Raw genomic sequence first — 20,990 nt, forward strand, 5'->3', positions numbered from 1 at the left:
TTTGCTTCATTATGTTCATGGGAATATCTGGCACCCTATGCCATCCTAGCTTACTTTGCCCATGTACTGATATTGTCTCTGACTGAACCTAGCTGCTATTGCCATTCTTGGTGTTGTTTTGCCGCCTGGCTCTAGGGAGACACTGAGACGCGTCGTGACGCTGAATCCTGTACATAACAGGGGGAGGGGAGACTATATTTATTTTTGCTTCCAAAGAACTTCCCTTTTACATTTTCCTCCCTATCTGATCCACCGAGCGCCTCTCTCCCGGCACCCGCCAGCGAGACTTTATCTGATAATGACATAATGTGGTGCCAGCTGGCCTCTATGTGACGCAGGGAAAAGTTACAGGATCTCGAGGAAGCTGTATTTACCACCTGACTGCCCAGTACCAGCCACTTTACAGGCTGGGGAACCACATACACAAAGATCACAACCCTATAAAGGGTACCTTTAAAGTAATAATATATAGTCTTACAGTTAAAAAAAAAAAATCCACACATTGCAAATTTAAATAGCTTAGAAGCCCACTACTAATGAAAAAACAACAAAGTGACTAAAGCCGCGTACACACGATCGCATATGTGATGAAATCTAATCCGATGGATTTTTTCGTCGGATAACCGATGAAGCTGACTTTCATCAGTCTTGCCTACACACCATCAGTCAAAAATCTGACCGTGCCAAAACGCGGTGAAGTAAAACACTACGACAGGCTGAGAAAAATGAAGTTCAATGCTTCCGAGCATGCGTTGACTTGATTCTGAGCATGCATGGATTTTTCTCTGATGGACTTCCACACAGACGATCATTTTCTATAGTTTTTTTATCCATAGGAAAAATGTAAAACATGTTCTATTTTTTTACACCGATGGAAAAAAGACAGATGGGGCCCATACATGATCGGTTTGTCCGATAAAAACAGTCCATCGGTCTGTTTTTAACAGACAAACAGATCGTTTGTACAGGACTTAAGTGTTCTGTGCCACCTTTCCATGAATAAAATACATTGCAAACAATGAAAAATCAAAGTGCTCAGAATATCTTCTTGGTGTTGACAAAAAAGGGCCATGTGCTATTAGAGTATGGGTATCACACAAGATTCCCATTATTGTGACCACTATTGGATCAGGGGTATCCTGCAAGATTCCCATTATTGTGACCACTATTGGATCAGGGGTATCGTGCAAGATTCCCATTCCTGTGACCACTATTAGACTAAGGCCGCGTACACACGATCGGTTAAACCGATGAGAGCAGTCTGATAGACCATTTTCATCGGTCCAAACCGATCGTGTGTGGGCGCCATCGGTTATTTATCTATCGGTTAAAAAAAAGCCAACTTGTTTTAAATTTAACCGATGGATTCCTAACCGATAGAAAAAAAACGATCATTAGTAGGCACGTCCATCGGTTAGTAGGCACGTCCATCGGTTAAAAATCCACGCATGCTCAGAATCAGGTCGACGCATGCTTGGAAGCATTGAACTTCGTTTTTTTCAGCACGTCGTTGTGTTTTACGTCACCACGTTCTGACACGATCGGTTTTTTAACCGATGATTAATGCTTTAAAGCGTAAAGCCAAAATAAAAAAATGTCAGTATGTTTGGCATCACGTCTCACTGTATATACAGTAGGTTCCCTAAGAATTTTGTTGCAAATTTTTTATCTTCCAGTATCAACACTTCCTACTTTAGGCTGGCAACACTGAGGCCCCGTACACACGTCCGAGAAACTCGACGGGCAAAACACATCGTTTTGCTCGTCGAGTTCCTTGTGAAGCCGCCGAGGATCTCGGCGAGCCGAAATTTCCCATTGAACAACGAGGAAATAGAGAACATGTTCTCTATTTGGCCCGACGAGATCCTCGTCGGCTTCCTCGGCCAAAAGTGTACACACGACCGGGTTTCTCGGCAGAATACGGCTCCGATCGAGTTTCTGGCTGAATTCTGTGTACGGGGCCTAAGCCGCTGCCTTACTATAGTAGCAGGGTAGTCAGTCTACTATGTGTGCTCCTTCAGTTGGTCGTAGAGGTACCTATAACATCTATTGGATTGGCAGTAGACTTGTTCACAGTGGGAAATTTTGTTTTTCGTTTGGCTTTCATTCGTAAAAATACATAATTTTGTTCCGTTATATTCGTTATGTTACGTTAATTTGTTTTCGGATAATTTGTTATTTCTGTAGAGTATCGATATTCGTTATAACGAATTGATTTGTTATAGGATAATTCAATATTTATGTATGTATATATTTTCGTAATAACGGTTTGTGGTTAGTAAAGTTGTTTGTTTATTGAATCCATTAACACACACTATGACAATATGTCTTCTCCTCTGCTCAAATAAAATACAACTCTCTTCTCACTCAGTTCTCAGGAATGCACTTTGCCAGTAATCCAACCTCCAGCACAAAATGAATCAGCTGATTGGACTGTAAAGTTTACTCTCAGTTGACTCTTTGTTTCATTAGACCTTTAACAAATAACAAATCATGTCAAATTTAATTGTTATTTTCGCTATAATTTCTTTCGTATTAGTTGAAATTCGTTATTTTTTTATTCGGATGCATCCGAATGTCCAAAAGATGAAAAATTTGCCCGAAATTCAATTTGTTACTAAATGAATAGCACATTGGCCAAATTGAAGAGCTTAGTTTTGTCAATCTGCAGATAGGAAGTGCTTGTATTAGTGAGTTCAGGGAACACTTATTCCCCCGACAGCTATCTAAGAGAGGGTAACCCTCACCTTGCAGAGACATCCTCTCACTTCCTGTTGAGTCTACAGAAAGTAAAGGGAAATTTACTTAAGAGATTACAAAAAAAACTGACAGCAGTTTTAACCATTTGTTATTTTAGCAAAAATGCAGTCAACAAATAATTCTTAACATAGCAGCCACTCAGAATACAGGTCTCATGACACTGTAGGCTTCCACAAGTTACATCTAATTTGATCCCTTTGAAGAAGTCACGTGACATGTGACGCAACGCATTGGATGGAGCTGATGACATCATCTCAGGTGTCTCGTACATCGGGGATTGCGGTGAGGAGGCGAAGAGCTCACATCCAGGAATTTTGCTAGTTTAAAGAGATCTGGAAAGTGTGAGTGCAAAATTCATATGTTTTTAAACAATAAATTGTTTTAAATTATATTGCGCAGTGAACCCTCCCTATATATTTTGAGTACCTTTGGAGGAATCGTTCTGACTAAAGAGAGCATGTGTGCTATTGGAGCTGGCGTTCCTGATTACAAAGGATCTTCCTATGTTAAAAACAACGTTTGATTATACCCGGATGGGTCTTACTTTGAGGTGAGCGGCCAATTCGCTTAAAGGTCGTGACTACGTTTTCAATTCAAGCACGTTTTAGAACATTATTTTTTAGTGAGAGGAATTTTTTGCTCACTTTTTGAACCATCAATTTTTGGATTTTTTTTGGATTGTTTTGCATATTTATGGACTTTCATAATGCACTTTTTTTAATGTATTCACGTGTTATTCATTTAAATATTTGCACTTTAATATCGATTTGCATAATTTATTTAGTTTGAAGTTTTATTGAAATTTAACAGCGTTAATATTGAATAAGCGCACCATTATTTGTCTGTATATCTAATTTGTTATGATTTACACCAGAGGTCTCCAAACTTTTCAGATCCACATTGGAGATTTACAAAATATTCATGGGTCCATAAAAAAAATCAGTTTTATAAATGAATGATTACACTCTTATATCAGGACCACCTTCAGAGTCCCCCTTAAATCTGGGTCCCTTTCAGAGTACTCCTTACTATAGAAGCGCCCCCTACATCAGAGTTCCCCCGCCATCCCCACATCAGCTCCTCCCTCATCAGAGCTCCCCCGCCATCCCCACATCAGATTCGGTCTTTACATTAGGGTCCCTTTCGGCAAAGCAAATTTGGCAAGTTTCCATTCTCTCTGCAGCCCAGTCAGAAATGATAAACGGATATATCTGGAGAGAAAACAAGTGCCTGTAGCAACCAATCAGATTCTCAGTTTTATTTACCCATACCGTATCACACAAGCAAATGCGTCAATAGCAACAACTTGCAAGTCACAGAATCACTATGTATTGACCAGGGCTTTTTTTTCAGGTGGAACTCTGGTACCTGCTCACCACAATCACTTGTAAACACAGAAGTCCGGTTTCTGTGTTTACAAGTGACAGCTCTGTGTGCAACCCTCCTGAACTCTGCACTCTGTACATAATGCAATCCTGGTATTTAATGCCCCTTTAGGACCAACCTACTGTTTGTGAGGTGTGTGTGGGGAGGGGTTTTCGGGGGGTTGTGGTTGAGTTCCAGCACCTTTTGTTTGAGAAAAAAAGCCCTGGTATTAACTATCTATGGTGTCACTCCCTTCATAACAGTTCAGACTCCGTAGTGTTTCTGATATTGATGTTGTGACGTCCATGATGGTTGTATTTTGGTGATGTGTCAACAGGGTCAGAAGCGCTGCTGTGTCCCAGCCGGTAATGCAGTAGAAACATGAAAGGGTCGCTATGAGCCATAAAATCTCTTCTTGAGGCCTTGTCGTAATAAAAGAGCCTGTGTCCATACAGTGTGCTGACTCAGAGTGTGGTCTAGTTCCATTCTCAGTATAGGGATCCTGCTGCTACAGAGGCCATCCACAGAGTCAGTCTGTTCTCCATAGATAAGGGTTGTTTTCTGTGCCGGCAGGAAGCTGCGCACAATGGTGACTGCTCAGGTCTATGACCCACTGCAGAGCTTGGATGTAAGCCCCACTCATTAATTAAAGATTCTATTAATCCAGCGTGGAGCTTCCGTGTGTCCGTCCTCACCCCCTCAAGGCAGGAAGCTGCCCACACATCCAGAGGGCAGACTGCTATTTTTACTATGTGTCTGACTGGAGAGCACGTGGTGACACACAGGGGAACTCCGACTCCCTAAGACTGACCCTCCTGCTGCTGAGTGACATGGTGGGACAGTCTATGACTCAGTGGCACCGGTCCAACCATGGAGGTTTGTGTAAAGAATAATTGCTTTCTAATGGGGGGAAAAAATGGCCAAAAAATGTAAACCTATTAAAAAGGAAGATTGTTTTTTTTTTATATATATATATATATATATATATTGCATTTGTCCCTGACAAGAATGAGTCATTTGGGGAAATTTGACTTTGCTGCAACTTTGCATGTCAATAATCTCACAACAGAATATAGAAACACTACAGGAAGACCTTGATAAAATAAAGGGGAGGGCAACTGCATGGCAAATGAGGTTTAATATTTGTATAAATGTAAAGTATCGCATTTGGGGACTAAAAATATGAATGCATATGGGGGAGACCCTCTGGGTGAATCCAGGTTGGAAAAGTATCTGGGGATCCTAGTAGATTAGAGGCTCAGAAACAGCAAGCAAAGCAGTAATTATGTTGTGGTCGTTAAGGTGCCTGTCTAATAGTTTTTTGAAATGATCAATGTTCCCTGCTGAAGCCACTGCTTGTGGAAGAGAATTCCACATCCTTACCGCTCGCATGCCTTGTACACACGACCGGTTTTCACAACGAGAAAACTGCCATTTTTTTATTGGTCGTGAAAACCGGTCGTGTGTATGCTCCCTAGCAGTTTTCTTGCCGAAAAAACTGTCCGCAAAAAAATTGAAACCAGATTTTTTTTTTCTCGTCATGTTTCCCGAAAAACCGTTGTGTGTATGCTTTTCAGAGGGAAAAAAAAACGTGCATGCTCAGAATCAAGTATGCAGCCCAAAAGCTGCCCAAAGGGTGGTGCCATTTGAAAGGAACTTCCCCTTGATAGTCCCGCGCTTTGGTCGGACGTTTTTTTGCATGAACGTGTGTATGCAAGTCAGGCTGGAGAGGAATCACGTAGGGAAAAACATTGTTTTTTTTCCTGCCGAGAAAAGTCGTCGTGCATAACAGTTAAGAACCCTCTCCGCAGTTTAACGTTAAACCGCTTCTCTTCTAATTTTAGTAAATGGCCAACGTGTCTTATTAAATTCCCTTGCGCGGAAAAGTTTCATCACTAAAGGCAAAACTTCTTTTTTTTTTGCTCCTGTCCATTTTTTATTGCTGTCTGTGCCCCATTAGCCACTTGCTTACTAGGCACTTAAACCCCCTTCCCGCTCAGACCATGCAACACTGTACCCAAATGAAATTTTCTCACAAATATAGCGTTCTTTTGGTGGTATTTGATCACCACTGGGTTTTAGATTTTTTGTTAATTTTTTTTAAAAATACTGAAAATTTTGAGGAAAAAAAACTAAATTTTGCAAACAGGTAATATTTCTCCTTCATTGATGTACGCTGATGAGGCTGCACTGATAGGCACTGATAGGCACCGATAAGGCGGCACTGATGGGCACTGATCGGTGGCACTGATGAGGTGGCACTGGTGGGCACAGAGAGGTGACACTGATAGGTGGCACTGAAGGGCACTGATAGGTGGCAGTGATGGGCACTGATGGGTGGCAGTAATAGGCAGCACTGCTAGGTGGCACTGATAAGGCACTGATTGGCACCACTGGTGGGTATTGATTGGTGGCACTGGTGGGCATTGATAGGTGGCATTGACAGGTGGCACTGGTGGGCACAGTTGAGGTAGCTGTGCCCCTTCTCTTTGGGACCGATGTCCCTTTCACCGAAGCCAGTGATTGCCTATTTTTTCTCCTCACGCTGTTAGTGTGAAGAGAAAAAAAAAAAAAAAGATTACCGATCTTCTGTTTACATCACGTGTTTAGCTGTCATTGGCTGTCATTGATGGCCTCCTGGCAATGTAGGTCCGCGCTGTAGCCATCATTCGGCTATAGCATGGACGGGAACAGGTTAAGGAGATTCACCCTCTTTGTTTGTCCTGTTCACCATTACCAATGAAAGTGAAACTAAAAGAAAATCCCAAATTTTGGGTTGTCCCCAGAAAGTAATAGAGGGGAAATCTCCCAATGAGGAGTTCTGGTGACCTTTTCCAGGCATTCCCAGCCATGTAAGTGTATGGGGCCAGTGATGTCACTGGTTGTTAAGGAAGCGGCGGTGCCTGCTCCTGCTAGGATGCCACGTTAAGACCAGGCCTTTTTCTGACATTTGTTGTTTACAAGTAAGAATCTGTATTTTTTACTAGAAAATTACTTAGAACCCCCAAATATTTATATACAGTGAGGAAAATAAGTATTTGAACACCCTGCTATTTTGCAAGTTCTCCCACTTGGAAATGATGGAGGGGTCTGAAATTGTTATCGTAGGTGCATGTCCACTGTGAGAGACATAATCAAAAAAAAAATCCAGAAATCACAATGTATGATTTTTTTAACTATTTATTTGTATGATACAGCTGCAAATAAGTATTTGAACACCTGAGAAAATCAATGTTAATATTTGGTACAGTAGCCTTTGTTTGCAATTACAGAGGTCAAACCTTTCTTGTAGTTTTTCACCAGGTTTGCACACACTGGAGAAGGGATTTTGGCCCACTCCTCCACACAGATCTTCTCTAGATCAGTCAGGTTTCTGGGCTGTCGCTGAGAAACACGGAGTTTGAGCTCCCTCCAAAGATTCTCTATTGGGTTTAGGTCTGGAGACTGGCTAGGCCACGCCAGAACCTTGATATGCTTCTTACAGAGCCACTCCTTGGTTATCCTGGCTGTGTGCTTCGGGTCCTTGTCATGTTGGAAGACCCAGCCTCGACCCATCTTCAAAGCTCTAACTGAGGGAAGGAGGTTGTTGCCCAAAATCTCGCAATACATGGCCCCGGTCATCCTCTCTTTAATACAGTGCAGTCGCCCTGTCCCATGTGCAGAAAAACACCCCCAAAGCATGATGCTACCACCCCCATGCTTCACAGTAGGGATGGTGTTCTTGGGATGGTACTCATCATTCTTCTTCCTCCAAACACGGTTAGTGGAATTATGACCAAAAAGTTCTATTTTGGTCTCATCTGACCACATGACTTTCTCCCATGACTCCTCTGGATCATCCAAATGGTCATTGGCAAACTTAAGACGGGCCTTGACATGTGCTGGTTTAAGCAGGGGAACCTTCCGTGCCATGCATGATTTCAAACCATGACGTCTTAGTGTATTACCAACAGTAACCTTGGAAACGGTGGTCCCAGCTCTTTTCAGGTCATTGACCAGCTCCTCCCGTGTAGTCCTGGGCTGATTTCTCACCTTTCTTAGGATCATTGAGACCCCACGAGGTGAGATTTTGCATGGAGCCCCAGTCCGAGGGAGATTGACAGTCATGTTTAGCTTCTTCCATTTTCTAATGATTGCTCCAACAGTGGACCTTTTTTCACCAAGCTGCTTGGCAATTTCCCCGTAGCCCTTTCCAGCCTTGTGGAGGTGTACAATTTTGTCTCTAGTGTCTTTGGACAGCTCTTTGGTCTTGGCCATGTTAGTAGTTGGATTCTTACTGATTGTATGGGGTGGACAGGTGTCTTTATGCAGCTAATGACCTCAAACAGGTGCATCTAATTTAGGATAATAAATGGAGTGGAGGTGGACATTTTAAAGGCAGACTAACAGGTCTTTGAGGGACAGAATTCTAGCTGATAGACAGGTGTTCAAATACTTATTTGCAGCTGTATCATACAAATAAATAGTTAAAAAATCATAAATTGTGATTTCTGGAATTTTTTTTTTGGATTATGTCTCTCACAGTGGACATGCACCTACGATGACAATTTCAGACCCCTCCATGATTTCCAAGTGGGAGAACTTGCAAAATAGCAGGGTGTTCAAATACTTATTTTCCTCACTGTATATATATATATATATATATATATATATATTTTTTTTTTTTTTTATTATTATTTTTTTTACGGAGACCCTAGAGAATAAAATACACTTTAATGAATTAAAATAACAACAGTAAAGTTAGCCCAATTTGTTTGTATAATGGGAAAGATGATTTTACGCTGAGTAAATATATATCTAACATGTCATGCTTTAACAATGCGCACACTCGTGGAATGGTGACAGCCTATGGAATTTCAAAATCTCCATAAACGACCATTTTTTTACAGGTTACCTGTGTAAAGTTACAGAGGAGGTCTTGTGCTAGAATTATTGCTCTCGCTCTAACGATTCCGGCGATACCGCATGTGTGGTTTGAACACTGTTTAAATATGCGGGCACGACTTACGTATGCCTAAAAAGTGAAATTGGATGCAGCGCTCAAAACATGGAAATACATATGTATACAAACTAAGGTACACAATGACCACAAAAACTAATAATAATGAAAATGAGATGTAAAATTCGAACCCAAACTGAAGTCCATGTGCCATCATATGTTTAAAACATAAACATAGCAGTCTTTAAATAAATAGTGAAAACAAATTGTGTAACTAGAAGTGGGATTCCATGTGACATCAATGTTGAGGTGAGGACACAGACAATAGAATCATCGTCGGCTAGTGAGGAGGCTTACCGGAGTGAGAGGACTCAAATGGGCATATATGGGACCTCCACATCTGGGTTCCAGATCATGTTGTAAGTCAATCCAATTTGTCAAGAGATGTCACCAAGAAGCGGTCTTCAGAAGCAGCCAACTTGTCAGACCAGATGCTCTCAAGTGTTCAAAATAGCATGACCAAAAAAGAAAATACTCCACATAGTGTAATTCCATATAGAGGTAAAATTTATTAAAAGAAAATTGGAAACACTCACATTTAGAAAGTGGATAATGTGCTTGAAATTGAAATTTGTGGCTGATGCAATGACATCTGCAGAGCGCACGTTTTGTCTAAAGAGACATCATCTGGGGTATGAGCTTGCTGTAGTCACCGCGTTTATATATCTTATGAGGCCCAATAGTAAAATTACCAACCTGTGATCATAAGTGATGCTTCCTACATGTGGACATTGCACTTTCTGGTTTGAACAAAATGGCGCCATGGCTTGCATTCCAAGCCTCTCTCTAGATAAAGTTGTAAAATCCATTGACATGTCAGGAAGTAACCGGATCAGCTGACCAAAGCGCCTTACGTATGCGTTCACTTCTGCGCGCGAGCTCAGAGTAAAGGGACGCTTTAATTTTTTTCTTGTTTATTTTATTTTATTTTATATTTTAACACTGTCCCTTTAATTTTTTATTTCTCTTCCGTTCATGGACGGACACAGCAGCATCTTGACCATAGGGTATTATCTCCTTCTAGGAGATTGACCAGGCAGAAAAACAGCATGTTAAGTGTTAAAACACATCACACAGTACAGTACCTCCCAGGGGGCGGTTCCCCCGCATACATCCTCTTCTCTCTGCATCTGCAGCCTCAGTTTTTTCTGCCTAGCACAGGAGAATGACATGGCTTCTATGGGCCCATGTGGCCTGGGGATTTTTTTGCAATTTTCTTGCTTTTTCTTTTTTGTTTTTCTGCATTTTTGGATCCTGAGATCTACAATCAACTGCCGACTGGGTGACAGGCTGTATCCTCGATCCTTGTAGTCCCTTGTAGTTCGGCCATCGAGCGTGTGCCGGCCTTTTAGCTACGAGCTGGGCCGTCCACGACATTCCCCGTTGCTCCAGGGGTGGCCGTGAGCTATACGCTCCAGCTAGCACACATATGACCGGGCTCTATGTCCGTGTCATAGTGTGCCGGGCCGACAGCCATGCCGTAACCGCGCGGAGGGTCCGAATCCTGCTTGTTTTGCGAGTTTTTAAAAAAAAATACAGTGCTTGTATTGCAAAGCGCTCGTTAACCACGTTTCTCACAATTTGATTAATTATTTTGTAGACTAGAGCATACATATTTTCTTTTTTAAATTAGTTAAAAGAAAAAAAGTTTAATATTTTGCGACCATTTAACCAATAAACCATTACAAGGGATTTAGCAAACATCAATATTGCATTAAAATTACTTTCTGCTTAGAAAATGTATTGTTAGACACATATAAAAATAATAGTCTTGTAATGGTTTGTTGCAAAAATCTCTTTAAAAAAAAATTCAAATGTAGAACATGAAAAAATTATTTCAGAAAAAAATTCTCAGCACTAGTTAGAAGTTTCAATCAGAAACATATTGTAGCAACATCATTGATTGATTGATTGATTGATTTAATAGATTTATAATGCGCCAAATACTGACCCATCAGGGCAGTGTCTAAGCGCTGTATATTGTATTTGCTTGTATTGTCAGGGGGTGAACTGTGATTTACCTATATTAAAAAAATTGAAATAAAAAATAAATAAAAACTATGGGGCAGATCCACGTACAGCGGTGCATATTACCGCCAGGTGTAGCGTATCCAAGATACACTACGCCGCCGTAACTTACTTTTTTTTCTGAATCCTCAACGAATTTGCGCCGTAAGTTACGGCGGCGTAGTGTATCTTTGGCGGCATAAGGGCGCTGAATTCAAATGGATGTGATGGGGGTGTGTTTTATGTAAATACGTCGTGACCTGACGTAAACAACGTTTTTTTTTAACGGCGCATGCGGTGTCCGTGGGGGTATCCCAGTGCGCATGCTCGAAATTAAACCGGAACAATCCAATGCTTACGACAGTGACGTCATTCTAACTAAAAATCCCTATTCGCGAACGACGTACGCAAACAACGTAAAAAATTCAAAATGCGAGGCGGGAACGACGGCCATACTTAACATTGAGTATGCCACCATATAGCAGGGGTAACTATACACCGGAAAAAGCCGAACGCAAATGAGGTAAAAAAATGCGCCGGCTGGACGTACGTTCGTGGATCACTGTAACTAGCTAATTTGCATACTTGACGCGGAATTCGACAGAAACGCCACCTAGCGGCCGCCGGAAAAATGCACCTAAGATCCGATGGCGTACTAAGACGTACGTCTGTCGGATCGATCCCAGATGCCGTAGTATCTTGTTTTGTGGATACAAAACAAAGATACGACGCGGGAACTTTGAAATTACGCGGCGTATCAATAGATACGCTGGTGTAATTCTTTTGTGGATCTGGCCCTAAGACTTTTTCCCGCGTTCACACTTATGCGAAATGGATGCTGGTTAACCATTCGTTATTTATCTCCTTTCTTACCTTTCCCCTTTAGCTGTTATTTTTCCACTGTATTTATTTCTATTTTGTAACCATTTTCCGTTATTTTGCTTATTAACTTTTTGTGTAGTATTAAAAAAATAAATAAAGACTAAAAGTAAAACCTGTATATCATTTGTAAATACAATAACTTTGCCATGCTTTGTACCAGAATCATAATTTTAGTGTAATTTCAAGCTATAGAAAGAAGTGTCCACAGTCATGCCGCGCACACACGATCGGTTCGTCTGATGAAAACGGTCTGATGGTTTTCATCAGACGAACCGATCGTGTGTGGACCCCATCGGTTTTTTATCTATCGGTGAAAAAACGTAGGACTTGTTTTAAAATTATCTGATGGTTAAAAAAACGATAGAAGAAAACGATCGTCTGTGGGCACGTCCATCGGTTAAAAATCCACACATGCTCAGAATCAAGTCGACGCATGCTCGGAAGCATTGAACTTCATTTTTCTCTGCACGTCGTAGTGTTTTACGTCACCGCGTTCTGACACGATCGTTTTTTTAACTGATGGTGTGTAAGCAAGACTGATGAAAGTCAGCTTCATCGGATATCTGATGAAAAAATCCATCGGTTTAGATTCCATCAGATATCCGATTGTGTGTACAGGGCATTACACTAATTACTAACACTAAAACACTTAACACTAGTCAAAGTGAAATTGTTTTGGCTTTGTTACACATTTTGTCTATAGATTGCATAGCAAATAAAAAAGTTTACCAAGATAATATCACCAAAAAAGCCTTGTGCACCCCCCCCCCCCCCCCCAATTTTTTTTTATTTGTGTTACTTTGTCATCTTAAGCAATGACAACATTGTTGTCAAATCAATGGGCCCATATTGAAAATATAAAAATTATTCTAGTCCATAAGGGATAGGGTCCATAGAGGTGTGAGGCCCCGTACACACGTCCGAGGAACTCGACGTGCCGAACAACGAGGAAATAGAGAACATGTTCTCTTTTCGGCCCGACGAGTTCCTCGTCGGTTTCCTCGCTGAAAAGTGTACACACGACCGAGTTTCTAGGCAGAATCCAGCTCCGACCGAGTTTCTGGCTGAATTCTGCCGAGAAACTCGGTCGTGTGTATGGGGCCTGAGAGCTGAACTGGTTAATATTGCATGTTCCTGAAGTGTTAGGCAGGGAATATTGAATATCTAAGACTTTTCCAGGGACGAAAGAATACATCAACAAGCCATCAAAGCGTGTAACTCTCCTTGAGACTCAGGACCCATGGTAACTAATGGTTTGTTGCCCCCCGGTCAGTCGGTCACCAGCCCCGCATTTACCCCATCTTGGTCATGGGCAGCGCTTCCTCTGGGCGGTGGTTTCCTCTTCGTCTCCTTCCTCCCTCCTCCTCGGCAGCCAACAGGATCGCTTCTCCTCTCGACCAATAGGGTGATGGGTCTCAGGACCCACTTCCTGATTTGCCGGGAGGAGAATAAGGAAGTCAATAGCGAATATTATTTTGCTATTGTGCCACAACTGGGTGGGATCAAGGCACAGTGCTCTGCGCCCCAAGCCCACTCTTTTTTTAAGTCAATTAGAGTCTCAGGCTCTAACCATGTGCTAATAAAAAAAAAAACATTGGAATCCATGCGTCCGGCGCCCTGCATGTAGATTATGGGACTGGACACATGAATTAGGGGGGCTGCCACTGGTTTGTTCTAACACTGAGTCTTATTTCAATTCTTTCTGTTCCAGATCCAGTTCCTGAACGGTGTCAAATGAAACCCGTAGCTGACAAAAATGAGATCTCCGCACTTGCCCAGCGTCCTCTCGTCTTAAAGGGCTGCGAGGCAAAAGTTACAAATCAGGGAGTGTATATACTCAATGTTCTTCATTCCAGGGATCTACATGTAAGTCTTCCTCAAAACTATTTGTTTTGTTTTTTAATGTTAACCCTTTTGCTGCCAGAGCTGTTTTTGCAAAATGCTTTTTACACACATGTTAAATGCACATTTAGGCCTGAAGATAAAACCCAAAAATTGCATTGTTTTTGAACACAGCGACCCTAAGAGCCGGTTCCCACTGGGGTGACTCGTCAGGCGACTCAGCCGCCTGACAAGTCGCGTTCCATTCTATTCAATAGAACCGTTAGAAAAAGGTTCTTGTACGACTTTGGGGGCGACTCGGGGCGACTTGCATTGACTTCTATACAGAAGTCATTTTGCAAGTCGCCTCTGAAGTCGTCTTCAGGACGCCTTGCCAAGTCGCCCTCAAAGTCGTGCCGCCCCAGTGTTGGCAGTTGCAATTTTTTATGTCAAGTGATTAGTGCAACAGTTTATCAAACACATATTTTATTAAAAAAATAAACTTAAATTGTATATAGTAAATTTATTTTGAAAAGCATGTATGCTTCAGGTGTGCCTTTATTTGAAAACGATTCCATCACACATATTTACTATTTTTGCAAATGATGAGAATAAGAATGAGAATAAGAATTCCAGGGTCATTATGCAGTTAGTTCCAAACTGTTGCCTATTTGGGTACAAAAGTTTGTCACAATTTCACGCACATATTAGGTTTTACATGTTGGTATCTACTTAATGCAACTAAATTGTTTTTATTTTAGCAAAAGAAAAAAAAGGGTAATATACAGTATTATGTCTGTGTGCTCTCAAATACTTAACGTGGTTGTAAGCCCTTTACAACCACTTTAACCTACAGGTAAGCCTAGATTAAGGCTTACCTGTAAGTGCAAGAAATATCTCCTAGACCTACACCGTTTAGGAGATATTTACAAAAATCCCGGGCGCCGATGTCTGCGGCACATGCGCCGTAGACAACGGCGCAGACGCACTTTAGCATGGAGGTCGTGCCATGACTGGCGGCTCCCACGCGATGACGAGTGACGTCATCGCGGCTCCAGCCAATCACAACGCCGAAGCCGCAATAGCCAGAAGTAATAGCCGGGAGAGATGTAGGCTGCCCGAGCGGTGAACGAGGATGGCTGTGGGGGCTTCGATCTGAGGTGAGTATTACATAATGAGCTAGTATGCTATGCATACTAGCTCATTATGCCTTTGTCTTGCAGGTGGTGCTTTTTTTCTAGTGGGTTTAACTACTCTTTAAGACTTAATTGTTTAGTTTTTTTTCTCTCAAATTTATTGCCATCACTTAGGGGGCTTGCAAGTTAGTACAATGTTGATTGAACTGCATGTTGCTGGCCTCAGGTTTCAGTAAATTGGATAGTGTTAGCCATGGTCTTAGGGCCAGTCCTGGGGGCCAAATCCCTACCTCTTAGGGCAATAAATGTATAATATGAACCTCTGTCTTCTCAGCCCAGGATCCCTGTACACACATATAATGCTAGGTCCAAGTACTAGAAACTGCAATGTAAGGCCTTGTACACACGACCGTTTTCCTAGACAGAATCCATCAAGGAACTTGCTGGCCATAGGTGTGCGCACAGGGTGTGCCAAGTGTGCCCAGGCACACCCTAATCACCCTGTGCTGAACAGATTCCCCCTGCTGCTTGGCTGTAGAGAAAGGGACTCGGAAATCTGTCCTCAGCCCCTTTCTCTGTCTCAAAAGTCATCAGGGGTCTGTTTAGGTCCCTGATATCTCACAAAAGCCCCCCAACAGTGCTCCGAAAAAATTGTAAAAGATAATGATAAAAAATGATTGTAAAAAAATATTGTAACAATAATAAAATTGTAAAGTAATAAAAAAATAACAAAAATAAACTGACAACAGTCTCTGCCCACTGACACCATCCACTTTTCTACTGACACGTCCATTACCCTACTGCTATATATATGTTTGAGCTTTGGGGTGCACACCCTAATGTAGTAGGCTGCGCACACCTATGTTGCTGGCAGAGCTTTTGTTGTGAAAACTGTTGTGGAACTCGACGAGAAAAAAAAGAGAACAAGTTCTCTTTTTCCTCGTCGGGAGTCTCAATTTCCTCGTCGTGTTTCTCGTCGGGCTGGTTTACGACGAGAAACACGTTCGTGTGTATGCTTAGACACCCACGCATGCTCAGAATAAAGTATAAGACGGAAGCGCACCTTTGATAAAAGTAGCGTTCGTAATGGAGATAGCACATTTGTCACGCTGTAACAGACTGAAAAGCGCAAATCGTCTCTTACCAAACTTTTACTTAACACGCAGTAACATGAGATTAGCAAAAGCAGCCCCAAGGGTTGTGCCAGTAGAATCGAACTTCCCCTTTATAGTGCCGCCATACGCGTTGTACGTCACAGCGTTTGAGACGGCGAGATTTTGTCTTGACAGTGTGTACGCAAAGAAAGCTTGTCAAGATTCTCGACAAGCCTGACAAGTAACTCGTTGAGGAAAACTATGTTTCATTTACGACGAGTTCCCCGGTCGTGTGTACGAGGCCTCAGTCATTATATAACCCCAACTTCATATACATAGTACCAGCTCTGTGGTGGGTTAGCAGGTGGAACCAGTGTCAAGTAGAACAAGTATCCCATACACTCGGAAGTTTCAAACTCTGAAGGTCTTAACTCTTGAAGAAAGTGTGTTTGAGATAATTATTAGGAATTTTCTTTTGTAAGAATTTTTTTTTCACTTTCAAGATCTGTATAAGCATACCATAGCAATACAGACAGAGAATCTTTTATAAAGTTGATTACTTTGCAGTCCTAGCTCAGATTATTAACTTAGCCAAAAAGGGTGTAAAAGTGGAGTCAATCTTTAGGCCATCCTGTCTTGTGTCATTGTATTTTTATTGATGTGTGCTTTTTGTGTACATAGTGCACGGGGTACAGTATGCTGGGTGGGAGGGGAAGCACCATTCTTGGCCTGCAGAAGAATTACTGGAAATGGACTTTAAGTTACCGTCTTAATTCAGTTCACGTGAAACAATGTCTGAAAATTCACGGGGTAAAAATAGAAAGTGAGCCGAATCACCAGGCGGCATCATCCAGGGCGACATTGTGTCGATAGAGGATCTAGTTCGCTGGGTCAGCGTGGTGACAAAACGCCCTTCTTTGTAAGGGGTGGTAAACTCGCCGCTACCGTCATTCGATTTAAAGGACTGTTTTTTTTTTCCTCAAGAATTTCTCTTGTTTAACTTTCACCACTGTCAAACAATCCTGTACGCTACAGCTTTTTTTATCTTCACATTTTTGCATTTTAATCTTAACTAAAAACAAATGTTTTAGCTACACTGCAGGAGGCCTGAGTGAGGATAAACGATTGAAGCAGAGACGTACGCCTGGAATTAATTTAATGCCATTTTTTCCCAACATCATTTAATTTTACTTTAAAGTAAAACTCTAGCGCTACCCCTCCCCAGCCCCCCTAAGCAAAACTGCCCTAATGCTGACCTACAGTAACTTAAATGGAGCCATATACCAAGGATCTCTGGTCTCAACATTCAACCCTATGCTAGTCAATGGGGACTTCAAATTTTGTTATTCAGGCTGTGTAACAGAGATAGGTAAGCAGCTAGGGTGGAGGGATTACTTCAGTTTAGCTCAGTAGGGCCGGTAGGTGGGTGGTTAATAATAATAATAATAATAATAATAATAATAAATATATATATATATATATATATATATATATATATATATATATATATATATATATATATATATATATATATATGTACCGTGTTTCCCCGAAAGTAAGACCGGGTCTTATATTAATTTTGTCCACAAAAAACACACTAGGGCTTACTTTCGGGGTAGGGCTTATTTATTTATGGAATGTACAAATTTTACAAAGATTCTGTGTCCCCCTGTCACCCCCCCCCCCCCCCAACTGTCAGGTCAGGAGATATTAGGGTATTTTGAGAAAGACATCTTGGCACTGTATAAGGTACAGTACCATAGAAAATACCTTTTACCGTATGGTATACAGCTCTCTGGTGTACCGGTATTCACTTGCTCTTCTTTCGCCATCCGGGAGAAGAGGGTAAGAGAGAAGAGATTCCGCTGACGTCAGCGCGCTGAGGAGGAACGGGCTGAAGATGATTGGCGGGAGGAGAGAATGAGAGAGAATAGCCAAGGTCACCTGTCATCGACTCGCTCCATGCAGTAAGAAGGGATGGGCTGAAGGTGTCAGGGGGGAGGAGAGGAGGAATGAGAAGAGCCGGCCCGCTGCTTACAGTAAAGAGCGACGGGATGCAGACGACGCGAGAAGAGGACGGATCAGCAGTGGCTTTAAACATAACGATACCATATTTTTTAACACAGTAATAAACGGAAACACTGCAGCAATGTATAGGTTTGAAAAAATAGATTTTTAATGAACTTTGACTAGGGCTTACTTTCGGGGTAGGGCTTATATTGCAGCCCGCCCCGATAATCACGCTAGGGCTTACTTTCAGGGTAGGGCTTACTTTCGGGGAAACACGGTGTGTATATATATATATATATATATATATATATATATATATATATATTGGGTATAGAATAGAATCACCCCCTTTAAAATAACACCTGACCATATACATGCCTATAAAATATTTTCTGATTGGGCAGTGATGTATACCAATATGTATTTATTCACCTGGAGCTCAAAAAAACATTGGGCCAGATCCACAAAGAACTTACGGCGGCGTATCTATTGATACGCCGCGTAAGTTCTACGATGCGCCGTCGTATCTTTGTTTTGTATCCACAAAACAAGATACGCCTGAATGTGGGCTAGATCCGACTGACGTACGACTTAGTACGCCGTCGGATCTTAGGTATATATTTACGCTGGCCACTAGGTGGCGCTTCCGTTGATTTCCGCGTAGAGTATGCAAAATTAGCTAGATACGTCGATTCTCAAACGTACGTCCGCCTGGCGCATTTTTTTACGTCGTTCACATAAGGCTTTTTTTGGTGTAACGTTACCCCTGCCTCTATGAGGTGTACGCAATGTTAGGTATGGACGTCGGGAGCGTCAAATTTTCCGTCGTTTGCATAAATCGTTCGCGAATAGGGCTTTGCGTAAGTTGCGTTCACGCCGAAAGCATTGACTATTTGCGACGTGATTTCGCGCATGCGCACTGGGATATGTCCTCGGACAGCGCATGCGCCGTTTGTAAAAAGCATCAATTACGTGGGGTCATACCAGATTACCATACAACACGCCCACTCCAAGCCTACTTTAAATTACGCGGGCTTACACCGGCAGATTTACGTTACGCCGGCCCACATATGGGAGCAAGTTCTTTGTGGATACCCTAGGAGCCACTCTGATTTACGGCGGCATAGCGCATATGAGATGCGCTACGCCCGCCTAAATATACGCCCGTTTTTGTGGATCTGGCCCTTTCAGTCTATATTAAAGTGTATTTAAATCAAAAACAAAAATGTAATATAATATATTACAGCTTACCAGCCCTTAGATATGTTGATGCTGCCTGTAACACACTTTCTGTCCTAGGGTGACAACAACGCTTGTTTACTATATTGCATCGATAGAGGAGCAGTGGTGTTACCATAAGAAAGGCACACATTTGCTAATAATACCAATAACAACATTTTTCTATCTTTCATCCAAGGCTCTGAATTTGGAAATCTCAAGGGAAGAATCAGACATACAAGCCTCAGAGAAACCCCCTGTTCTCATTGTCAATGCCAATGCTACTTTGTTTCTTTCGGTCACTGCCAAAGGTTTTTCAGTTACAGTTCATGTAAGTAAGCATTATCAAAGGTGTTTATATTACAAATCATAAGAATAAAAATATATCATGCAATTGTAAAAACATATACAGGCGGTCCCAAACAAGATCGGGTCTGTAGGTTTGTTCTTAAAGTGGAGTTCCACCCATAAATATAACATTACATCAGTAGTTTTAAAAAAATGTCATTAGTCCTTTACGATTTTTTTTTTTTCTTTTAGATGCCTTCAAAGTGTTGTTGCTAGGCAGAATAGTTAATCTTCCCTCTTCCTGCACCTAGGTGCTTAATGCTTCCTAACCTACACCGCACAGACTCCTGGGAATGTAGTGGGTGTAACTTTCCAGGAGTCTGTGCATTCCCCAGTCTCAAAGAATCATGTGACTTGGACAGCACAGGTGCTGAAACCTGATCTGACACTGCTTGTGCAGCACTGAGCATGTGCGAGATCTGCAAGGCTGAAATCCAGGAAGTCCTACAGTCTGGCTTCATGATGCCCACACTTAAGATGGCCCCAGTCAATTTCTATTTTATAAAGTGTCTAAATGCTGTAACAACCTAACAAAACAGACCTTAGTTTACAGACTAACTTTACTAGAATACATTAAGCTTGTGTATTACAGGGGTTTTCATATTTAAAAAGTGAAATTGTGGCCGGAACTCCGCTTTAAGTTGAATTTGTAAGTCGGAACAGGTAAATTTATTAAGTGTAGCTCCAGCCAAAAAAAAAATGTTTTAAGCTTTTTGGATAGCATAGGGAAGGAGCATGTTACTCCTTCTCTATGCTATCCAAAAAGCTTAAAAAAAATGTTAATGTTTGTTTTGCTGTCTATGTCCTTGTTCAGAAAATTTCACCCCACGTTTTGTCCCAATGATTTTGAAAATTTTGGGTTGTTGTGGAAACAAGCCTTGGTGATAAAGCTTCGGGGGAGACACCGTTTTTGCCATAATAACTCTTATAGGAGTGAATTTCCATTCCTAGAGGTAGGTTTCCTCTCACTTCCTGTTGTCTCCCCCTGTTTGGTAGTAGGAGTCGTTTGTAAGTCGGATGTTTGTAACTAGGTGACTGCCTGTATCCCTTTCCATTCTAATATAATAACGCCATTTGTCACACAATCCCATTGGCGTTTACTCACCACAAAGGTAGTTGAGGTGATGCCAGAGCAATGGTTTCCTTGGGAAAGAATCTTTCTCAATGCTTAAAACTGAACTCCAAGCAAACAGATGAATTCAGTTGAAATACATGCAATAGAACTTTTTTAGCTGTCAAAAAATGTGTAATTCTGTTCACCCAATCCTGAGATTTACACAGCCAGGCTTGAGAGCTGAGCTTCTTAAATCACCAATCTACCTCAATCCCGTTAATCACCATTTAGCAGAG

At 41.7% G+C, this 20,990-nt stretch overlaps 1 protein-coding gene across 1 annotated transcript in view; it reads left to right on the forward strand.

Moving 5' to 3' along the window:
• Nucleotides 1–20,990, forward strand: part of ENG (endoglin) — a 93,902-nt gene that overhangs the window by 22,767 nt on the left and 50,145 nt on the right. The window contains exons 2-3 of the mRNA XM_040324756.1: nucleotides 13,725–13,879; nucleotides 19,492–19,623. Of these exons, the coding sequence (XP_040180690.1) occupies nucleotides 13,725–13,879; nucleotides 19,492–19,623 (287 nt within the window). The remainder of the gene's footprint in view (nucleotides 1–13,724; nucleotides 13,880–19,491; nucleotides 19,624–20,990) is intronic.

This window comes from Rana temporaria, chromosome 9 (genome assembly GCF_905171775.1).
Source record: "Rana temporaria chromosome 9, aRanTem1.1, whole genome shotgun sequence".
Taxonomy (NCBI): Eukaryota; Metazoa; Chordata; class Amphibia; order Anura; family Ranidae; genus Rana; species Rana temporaria.